The sequence below is a fragment of the Sinocyclocheilus rhinocerous genome, unplaced genomic scaffold (assembly GCF_001515625.1).
Source record: "Sinocyclocheilus rhinocerous isolate Xijiao unplaced genomic scaffold, SAMN03320098_v1.1 scaffold882, whole genome shotgun sequence".
Taxonomy (NCBI): domain Eukaryota; kingdom Metazoa; phylum Chordata; class Actinopteri; order Cypriniformes; family Cyprinidae; genus Sinocyclocheilus; species Sinocyclocheilus rhinocerous.
The window spans coordinates 46,153-56,613 of NW_015625572.1; the positions used below are offsets into that span (position 1 = coordinate 46,153).

The following is a 10,461-nucleotide window of genomic DNA, read 5'->3' on the forward strand; positions in this document are numbered from 1 at the left end:
CTGCACCCTGGCTCTCATTAATAAGTAATAATTATGGACTGAAGCAAGTCACCTGACCTGATCTTGACATGACCGCAACATTGTCACCCCGGATGTTTGGAGTTTAAAATTCCCTCAAGCCTGCAAAGTTGATCCTCAGACCTCAAATAGCTAACCAGATATATGACCTGTAAACCATGTTTAGAAAGTGTCAAGGCTCTGAGTGGAGTCTAATTGGTCATGGGGGTGGAGGGAACCTTTATTTTCCCTTAGGTGAGCCCCTACAGTGCAGTTATGCAGCCAGCAGTCTCACCACTGATCAACCTGACCTGTTTTCATTACTTATTAACTCTTTTCATCACGAAAAGGAACTTCTGCTGATCATTTAGAGATGTTTTAAAACATTTTACACGCAAGAATGAGATAAGAATAAGACAATATTCCCCCAAAAAGAGATGACATTCTCTCATACTTTTTCTCTATTTTAGTTATTCAATGTAAAGTATCATTTGCAACCCATTTTACTTCCATAATGGGATGTATTTCCTAGTGAAACAGGCTGTTGTATGAGAAAAAATTGTTTTTTTTATGGTAATTGAGTAGATTGCAAAAAAAGAGAATGTTGCATACTAAAATGGAGCTCATTTAGCTGGTTTATAGGAGACAAGTTTGTGCTACAATGGGAAACTATATTTCCCATCATTCTCTGTAGCAGCACAAGAATGATAGTTACACACCTAAAGTGCATCTTTTGGTTTTTATGATCCTTTTTAGAGGATGTGATGACATGTTTACAGACACAGTTATTAACATTGTACATCTAATAAAGTTTTTTTTTCTCATTTTTTAAAAATGGAATATCTTGTTATAACACTACTTTATACTTTGTGTTTTATTACCTTGGCATTAAATAACAGAAAACTGTAGACTTTAAGGAAGAATGAAGAAGTATCCTGTGTCTCAGTTTAGCCATACACTCACAAGAAAACAAAAGAAAAAAAAACACCGGACTGCAGAAGTCATTGTTCGCCGGCCGCCGCACAGACCTTGATAGCTCATCATGGTTCATGACTCTTGTGTTTTTTCCATAAACCTGCTAGCAATTCTTGCTTCAGCAGCACTATGACCCAGACTAGAGGAGGAGCAAGTAATAATGAATGAATCAGCAAGAACACTCACCTTTATTCTGTATGATTCCTGTAAAGGAACTGACTAATTTCCTAATCTCTGTCTACAGTAAATCAGCAACAAGACTTTTCATAATCACTGTGTGCTGTTTGCTAATCTCACATAACTCTGGTTACTAACTTAATAGCCTTGCTTTGGCCTTCATCGTTCACTAGACACTAAGTTCTGTCTAGTGGAATTCCTTCTTTATTTAGAACGAAGGAGAGCAGAAAGTCAATAGGGCTAATGGTGTAAGTGCTGTACCATTCGGGCCAATGTGCTGAGGGCAGAAATGTGATGCCATGATATAAACAGTTATTTTAAATATTATGAGTTTTCCTGTCTTATCCTTTAAGCTAATTGCACATCACTTCTCAGAAAGTTTCATTGTTAAAAAGCTTCATGGCATAATTTGATTCCCTTCTGGTGGTGGAGATGTTTCGTTGCGGCACCTTGAAGAAAAAAATTCTGTTTAAGCAGGCCAGCCTGTGGTGGTCTATTGTTGAAACCAGATCAAACCTGATGTAATTAGGATAGGTTTGGGCAATATTAGTGGCTGATGCATTATTACATCATTAATACAGATCAGATTATTAAAGGGGTCATATGACGTTGTTAAAAAGAACATTATGTTGTGTATTTGGTGTAATGCAATGTGTTTATGCGGTTTAAGGTTAAAAAAACACATTATTTTCCACATAATGTACATTATTGTTTTTTCTCTATGCCCCGCCTTTCTAAAACGCGTCGATTTTTTACAAAGCTCATCGGTCTGAAAAGTGAGGTGTATGCTGATTGGCCAGCTATCCAGTGCGTTGTGATTGGCTGAATACCTCAAGCGTGTGACGGAAATGTTATTCCCCTTACCATACTGTTCACGACATGGCTGCGGCGGCAACAACAATACTACAGCGAGAATAAAAGTTACGCCTTCTTTCTTTGCGTGAACATTTGGGCGGTGTTATGCAAATCTTCCCACATAGTGATGTAGATATGTGGGGGTGTGTTAGAACGAGCCGTTTTAGGTAGGTGTGGTTGACTCTTAACTTTTATAAAGAATATCTCTTTTGATTTGAGACTTTAGTCTTTGCAACTTTACAGATCTTCTTTATGCACCAAGAGCTTGTAACACTCCAAAGAGAAAGGAAAAATTGAAATCATATGACATCGTATGACCCCTTTAATAGTTTAATTATCATCTGTGGGGGAGATACTTTATGCAAGCTAAGCTTAAGTAACAAAGGAATCTACAGTTTCTTCAAAAAGTATTTGGACTTTTAAGTAAAGAGAATGTAGGCATGTCATTGCATTTAATATAAGATATCAAATAAGCAGCATTTAGAAAGCTTTTGAGGTGAATTGGAGGGAAAAAGACTTCATACTTCCACTAAAAATCCCCTTGGGTTAAAAAAAAACCGTGTACGATTTGATTCTAATGTGTTAAAATAATACATTAATTTAAGTGTTGTTTTAAGTCATCATGTAATCAAAATTGACATTTTTTATGGAATATTGCAGTTTATCCGTGCACATAATTTTTTTTTTTTTCAATTCATGTGCCCTCATAGTCTTTAATCAAAAACATTAACCCCAACAACATTGATCCAAAGATCCAATAATTCAAGTCCCGTCCTACATTTTTTTTTCTCATTCCAGAAGCCGCTGCACTTTGATATGTCAAAATAGAGCAGAAAAGATTATCACAATTTCCGCTTCATAGATGCTCTTCAATAGTATTGTGGGAACTGATACTGGTTCTTCAGAGGATCAATTAGTTTTAAATGATAAATAAAATAAGTTGTAATATCTTCAGCCTTTATTGTAAGCTGTTGTGTTTTTTGTAAGGTGATTTATTGGGCACAGCAAGCGTTCTTGCACATGCCCAGATAAAAGCTTGTTAAACAGCGCCACCTTGTGATAGATTTTAAAGGTGCTCCTATAGAATATCCTTTGAGAAAATGTGTTAACTAATTTGGATATAAATGGAAAAATAATACTTCATATAAGGATGGAAATAATTATAATAATTTTATAATAACTATAATTTATGCATTTAGCAGACACTTTTATCCAAAGCGACTTACAGTGCATTCAGCCTATACCTTTTTTTTACCAGTATGTGTGTTCTCTGGGAATCGAACCCACGACCTTTTGCGCCGCTAACACAATGCTCTACCACTGAGCCACAGGAAATAATAATAAATTAATAATTTGCATCAGTAATTCAGAATTTAGTCACCACTGGAAACAGGAAAGCTTTGTGTGAGTCCTTATGCGAAAATCGGAGAAGACAAACTGCTCGAATGAGGGAAAGAACTACAGTCCCATGAAGCATTGTGAATTACATACTCGGAAAAGAGCTCTTATTGTTGGAGATTTGTAATGGTAATGGTAATGTATTTTTTCTCTAGGAACCCTGCTGTTAAAAAAGTTGAAATAATGTGGGCTGGTGGCTTCAACAAAAGCATATACTATTGATTAACAACCCTAGTGCTTATAGTAGGTCTGTCTTTAAAGGTTTACAAGTTTATAAGGTTATACATGGTTATTGTATAGTCAAAAATAAATTCCTATAAAGAAATGATTGGTATTTTAACTCTAGAACCTGACTGTTGCAATCTGTAATGAACACAGCACATGATGTGATGTCCAAATTTGAGAGAAAAAAGACTGGTATGCTGTGTGTGTGTGTGTGTGTGTGTGTGTGTGTGTGTGTGTTTGTCAGTCAAAAAGATTCACGAAACAGCCTTGAGCTCCCTCTTGAGGTAGCATTTTGAATCAATGAATTGCTCAGAACAGGGTTCACAACAAGTCCCTCACTGAACCAGAGTCATGTTTGATTAAAAATGAACCATGAACCATTACTGTGAAGTATTCTTTAGGTCCGACACACTTATTAGTAGTATTACACATCCTTGCATTTTAGAAAATGAACTTATCAAAATAACATAAGCAGTCAAATGTCAGGAGTTTCAATGACAAAAAGAAGTATACAAAATGTATAATTGAACTTACAATATTCTAGGGAGTGGGAAAGTATGTTCAAAGAAAGTAGCCTATGTCAAAGAACATTGATTGATAAATAAATAAATGTGTGTGTGTGTGTGTGTGTGTATAAATATATGCTTTTTCCCACAAAATCTGTAATTTTCTATTACTGATTTGATGTAGTAAAACACCCCCAGATTTAGTAGAAAGCGTCAGGGTAATGTTTGCTTTTTATTCTGTCACTGCTTATAACGCTAACCTTGAAATCAGGATTAGGCATAAAATAATGTCTTCAGAATCTAAGTTATAATGAAATTATTCTTTCTCATTGTACGACCACAAAAAACACCAAATATAAAGGCTGGTTTCCATGTTGTTGTACTGTTGATTCCTTTCTAACCAACGGCGCTGCCATATTTGTCCGGGCAACTTGCAGTAACTCTCATAAGTGGACTGAAGAAAAGATCTCTGATTCCCTGACTATTTTGAGGTTTTACAAATCGTCGTAAAATCCAAATTATTTCTCGGGATATTACCTTTCGCATGTAAGTCTGAATAGTTGTTTTTGGTTTTATTTTGTCATTATAACATTGTTGACATTAGTTAGCCACCAAAGTCAGACTAACAGCTAACGATAAAGGCTATGTAAACTGAGACTTTATAAGAAATAATATAAAGTTTACATGATTCTTATTAAGTCCGAGCTTATTCTATAGTTTATGAGCTAATCTAAATCGCAAGTGAGTCTTCCGTGCAATGCAGTGAGCCAGAGGATTGGCAGGACAGATCAGGCTGTCAGAATTACAGACTCATCTCCGAAGAGCAGCTGATTAGATTGCTTATATAATCGTGGCTCATTTATGTTTTGCCCATCTTAGCCAGTAGAACCAGGACAACACAAACCTCAAGGAAGGCTGAAGAAAGCCTATCATGGACTGTTTTCTGCATTTCCAAGAGACTGCAACTCTTCTGCGTATTATATTATATGATATACGTATGATTATACGACTTATACTAGGCCTATTATATGATTGTACTATTCACTACTCGCTATTTTATTTAGTATTTTTATTTTATTATTTTAATTTATTTATGTATGTGTGTGTGTGTATACAATTTGCTATTTTATTCATAGTTATATTACTACTATTTTATACTCACACTCACTTTTATTTTTAGGCTATTCATAATAATAATAATAATATTCTATAGAATAAAACTGCCATATACTGTATATTGAACTATAATATCTAACCTTTAACCTTATAGTATACTTATATTTAAATTCATAAATTTAAACTTTACTCTAGTTGTGTTGTAAATGTTTTACCGCTGTAACGTAATTGTTTACTGGATCCATTAAGGATGATTCTATAGTGGTTCAATCTTTGATATTAACGTTGCCCACTAGAGGGAGCCACAGGATAAGGAATATTTCAAGCCCAATCATTTTTCTATCCGTTTCCATCCATTTGAATTGAAATAAATGCATTTGGTTCATTTGTATAACTATGGTGTACTGACAGTAAATCTGTGAAATTCGTATAGATGTTTATAGATCAGTAAATGTCTTTTAGACCTCAGTAAAACACATTTTCAAGTTGCCGGACACAATTATTTATATTTTTGTAATTTAATTAAATTATTTTTTAAATGAATATTTTATGTATTTTTTACTATAATAAAACATTTCTATAAAGACATTTATTGTTGTGTTATGAATAATAAAACAAATACTATACAAACATTAGGCTATAAGCATAAGGTTAGGAGGCAACATATAGAAATAAATTGTAAAAATGAAAAGGTAAAGATAAATGCTTCAGCAAATTATCTTCACATTCATCTGAAATTGTCCTGTGGCATATCCTATGACGTGATTTAAAAAAAGCTAAAATGAAGGTGTTGAAGAAAGAAAAAGCCATTTCCACAATGTAAAACGTGCACATTTCATCTACATTACATTATATTACATTAAGGAGGTCTCCACAATTATTAACCAAGAAAAATAAAACATATCTATTCTTGACAAGCGTGATTCTTCACAATTCCTTATGACAATGAATACTAGTAAATAATAGTTCTAACTAGCGAGATTCTGAGTAATTAGAAACAGAAACTTTTTCGTATTCCATGCAGATCATAAACTGTTGAAATCGGTTGATAAATTTAAACTTTACTCCACTTTTTGTCCAGAAAAGCCGCAGCTCCCCGTTTACTTGTATTTGTTTACAGAGAAGTCTTGCCCGGACCAATATGGCGTACCTTCAACAGTGAGCGATAAGAGGCTTCTTGAAAACAGTATCGCTAAGTGAAAGATTCTGAGGTAAACTGGCACCCGACATCACCTATATAGGGGCTGAGCCCGCCAATCAGGTGAATGCTCGAATGCCATTGGCTATTGCGGAGCAATAGAGTGATTCAATCAGGGGCAAGTTCAAGCTCAAACCGGTGTGCATCGTTTTGCTACGGTTTCCGGTTTGAACGACATGTTTCCTGGAAACGGTGTGCAACGGTGTGCAACGGGGTTTGAGATGCGTTTTCTCTTGTTTGGTGGGTGTGTCAAACATGTCAGCCCAATCAGCAGCAACGTGTATGTAAACCACGCGGTATTAAAGCGACAGCTCGCACAATGTAATTAACGTCCAAATAAATTCACAAGAGCAAGAATATTGTTTGCACATGATTATTTACATTAAAGGCAGAATAACTGAAATAATAAGGGCACAAGTATAGATCTGGAACTTCTTTAAGTCTGTCTAAATATAATTTAGTAATTGCAATGTGTTCTGCAACTGAAAAGTAAATTTTACAATGTCATCATTACTAATACTTGTCCTGGTGTAGATCAAGTCTCATTTGGAGTCACAAATAATGTCACTTACATTTGCCCTCCTTGTTCCTACAGATGAATTTGTCAGGGTCAGATTTGTTGATGACATCCACAGTCTCCCCAGCTTGTACAGTCAGGTCTTTCCCACTTCCCTTCTTACTTGTGGCAATTGTTGCTTGATGAAGCACCTGAATCTCACCATCGTACTGGTAAAGTAAATACCAACTCGTTTGCTTATAAATTCAATCAAGAAAGCACTCTGTGTTTACAGGTCACTCAGCATTGCGTTTTAATTGACCATAATGTAATCCAATAATTTCATACGCACCTTAAACTTCTTTCTAAATTCCTTTTCTTCTTTCTCAAACTTCTTTTGCTTTTTTGGGTCCTCATGCACTTTGATCGCCTTAGATTTTAATTGAGGAAGGCTGCGACAATGAAATATCATTATCATCAAGACAGGCTGATTTAAATGTGCTAATGTAGAGTAGTACATTTTAAGAGTTTAATTCTTTATATTGCATCATCTTATCTTACAACATTAATGGAAAAGCACTTAAGGTAACATCTGTTTACCTGCTAGGTGATGGAGCGGGAGGGAATGAATCAACATCATCATATATATCTTGAGAAACGTCTGTGTTGTAAAGACATTTGAAGACAAAAGAATTCACAGTGGGTTCATTTGAAGGCGTGATATAGGAATACATTTTTTTTTATTATTATTTTTACCGCTATTACCTTCAGGTGTAAATTGTGGAGGGGGAGGAATGCTGAAACAGATTGTTAAAAGTATATAAATATTTGATAATTGTACGGGCAAAAGAAACTCAACTGATTTAATTTAGAATTAAATCTTAAAGAAGGCAAAATCAAGGGAGGTGGAAGTCTTGGCAAAAGGACACAGAATCAACCACATCTAGTAATGTTAGAAAAGATTAGAAAAGCATTCATAACAGGAGGCTCAGAAGAATTTCCTTGAAGGAGTTATTTGGCATTTTCACACAGATCGGATTGATTGTGAAACGAACGGTTAATCAATTTTCTTTGTTGTTTAATTTAGAATTAAATCTTAAAGAAGGCAAAATCAAGGGAGGTGGAAGTCTTATTTGGCATTTTCACACAGATCGGATTGATTGTGAAACGAACGGTTAATCAATTTTCTTTGTTAGAACAAATGGATGCAGTTGTAAGTGCAATTGTGATTGGAAATTGAAAAGTAACATTGTCTGATTCCATCTTACTAATGTAAAAATTACTCATTATTGTGGACTTGGCTTTTTCTCCTGTCAACCGAGCTTTTGAGAATGTCCAAGAAGTTGCGCGGTATAAAGAGAGACCTGGGATCTCCAATGCTATGGATTCAGAGGAACGTGGTTTGGGTGAGACAGATCCATAATACAAGTGGCCAAACAACAAACCCAGAAATACAGGCACACACATACAGTATAATGCATATAGTTTGCAAACCTTATATATCATATTATATTATTTGTTCTTACCTGATTGGATTAAGATTGGGTTCGGGTATATCATCATACACATCATCATCTGGCGGTGGAGGTAAAACAACTATAAACAGCAGAGGGCAGACTTGTTCAAGCATCACCTCTCAAAATTAAACTATCACATTTACAGCTACTACATAATACTTTTTGACATGCAAATCCAGAATATTTGATTTCTGTTCTTATTTTTATAATTGCTTTTTGTTGGAATATATTCATGTCTCGCTTCCCTGTTTCTGTATGTTTCTACAAGGTTTGTAATAATAAAAAAAAATATATATATATATAATTTTTTTTTTACAGCTACTACTTAAAGTATTAAACTTAAACCTTACAGTCAATTAGTTGAAAAAAGGATTAGTTATATTAAAACTTACCCCGCTGCCCATTCATATTCCTGAAAGATTAAAGAAAAATATGAATTCTCACTTAAATGCGAACAGCAGTATTTGCTGTGCAACTTCTAATGAAACTTTCCTGGCTATTTCTAGACTTGACTAGAGACTAGAAAAGTGCTTAAAGTAGCATCCAGATCAAATCTGCCTTTTCACATTATTAGGGAAAATCTTTGTAATTCTGCAGAATCAATTCAAATGTGTTGAAATGAACTTTTGTTTGGAAGTGTTACAGGCTCTTACCCTTGATCTTCCAGAGATTCTACGTCATCGTACACCTCCTCACTTTCCAAGTTATGAGGAAGAGACAGGCCTTTATTCTTCAAGACGCTGAAGTCGATCTCAACCATTTCCGTTTTAACATAGCCAACTGAAACATAGAGAAATGACTGCAACTTCATCTTTTCTCAGGGGATCAGTGACCAGTTCACATCAAACTTTTTTTTTTTTTTTTTACGGTGTGAACTCTTACATGATCCATCTTGACCTCGGCCCAACCATTTACCCTCTGGATTGTCAGTGATTCGAATGATATCAATTGACTCGCCCTTCTTTATGGAGAGGTCATGTTTTCCACCCTTGCAGTCAGCTTTAGCTTTTACCTGATGAATAACCTGCAGGGGCGTTGATATCTGAGGAAAGAACAAACATAATAATCACCATTATCCAGTAAGTAAACCTTGATAACTGGTTGTAAGTGTAAGTGCTAAATGTTTTTTTATTAAAATTTTTTTTTACTTACTTTAAACTTCTTAATTGCATCTTTCTCTTTTTTCTCACGGTCTTTCTGAATTTTAAGTTCTTTGTCTTGCTTTTTCTGAGGTTGACTTAGCTCTGCAGCAGATCTGTGGTAAAGCAGACCATAAATCATTTATTAACCCAAAACACAAGTAAACACTGCAGAACATGAAATTAATCATTTGATTATTGGCACCAAAAACTGTTTGTATCACTCTGTTCCAGGTGGGTGAGGTGACCGCTATATCTCACCGACAGCGTCAGCATTAATAGAACTTAAAATCTTACCTACTATCATCAAGATCCTCATATATCTCACCATCACTTCCACTTCCCTAAAAGAGATGAGACATGAGACAGTGCACCACAAAAGAAGTTTCTGTATGCCTTCACTAAGTTTCTTACCTCATTTATCTGGCCTGTAATGAGAAAATGTGAGAAAAAAAAGTTTTTAGAATTGGATTTCATAAACTATGGAGTTCCTATCTATTTTAAATTTGGAAATTAAATTAGATGTAATTATTAATTTGTTACTTAAGATTATAAGTTATTTAAGCTGAAGCTACATATATACATATATATACTTTTATTCAGCAAGGATGCATTAAATTGATCAAAAGTCAAAGTAAATAATGTTACAGAGGTTCACTATTTCAATTTCTGTTGTTTTGAACTTTCTGTTTATTAAAAAATCTTGGAAAAAAGTAGCACTTTTTTGACAAAAATATTAAGCAGTACAACTGTTTTCAGCTTTGATAAAAATTTATAAGAAGTATTTCTTGAGCAGCAAATCCCTATATTAGAATGATTTCTGAAGGAACTTGTGACACTGAAGACTGAAGTAATGGCTGCT

General features: G+C 34.7%; 1 protein-coding gene across 1 annotated transcript in view; it reads right to left on the minus strand.

Annotated features, from left to right (window-relative positions):
• Positions 1-7,011: 7,011 nt before the first annotated feature.
• The window catches only part of LOC107750395 (FYN-binding protein-like), a 7,226-nt gene continuing 3,776 nt past the window's right edge, over positions 7,012-10,461 (minus strand). The window contains exons 5-16 of the mRNA XM_016565759.1: positions 10,014-10,027; positions 9,897-9,943; positions 9,613-9,715; positions 9,343-9,502; positions 9,114-9,240; positions 8,853-8,872; positions 8,470-8,539; positions 8,227-8,322; positions 7,709-7,740; positions 7,544-7,604; positions 7,296-7,395; positions 7,012-7,173 (exon numbers count right to left, since the gene is read on the minus strand). Of these exons, the coding sequence (XP_016421245.1) occupies positions 7,012-7,173; positions 7,296-7,395; positions 7,544-7,604; positions 7,709-7,740; positions 8,227-8,322; positions 8,470-8,539; positions 8,853-8,872; positions 9,114-9,240; positions 9,343-9,502; positions 9,613-9,715; positions 9,897-9,943; positions 10,014-10,027 (992 nt within the window). The remainder of the gene's footprint in view (positions 7,174-7,295; positions 7,396-7,543; positions 7,605-7,708; positions 7,741-8,226; positions 8,323-8,469; positions 8,540-8,852; positions 8,873-9,113; positions 9,241-9,342; positions 9,503-9,612; positions 9,716-9,896; positions 9,944-10,013; positions 10,028-10,461) is intronic.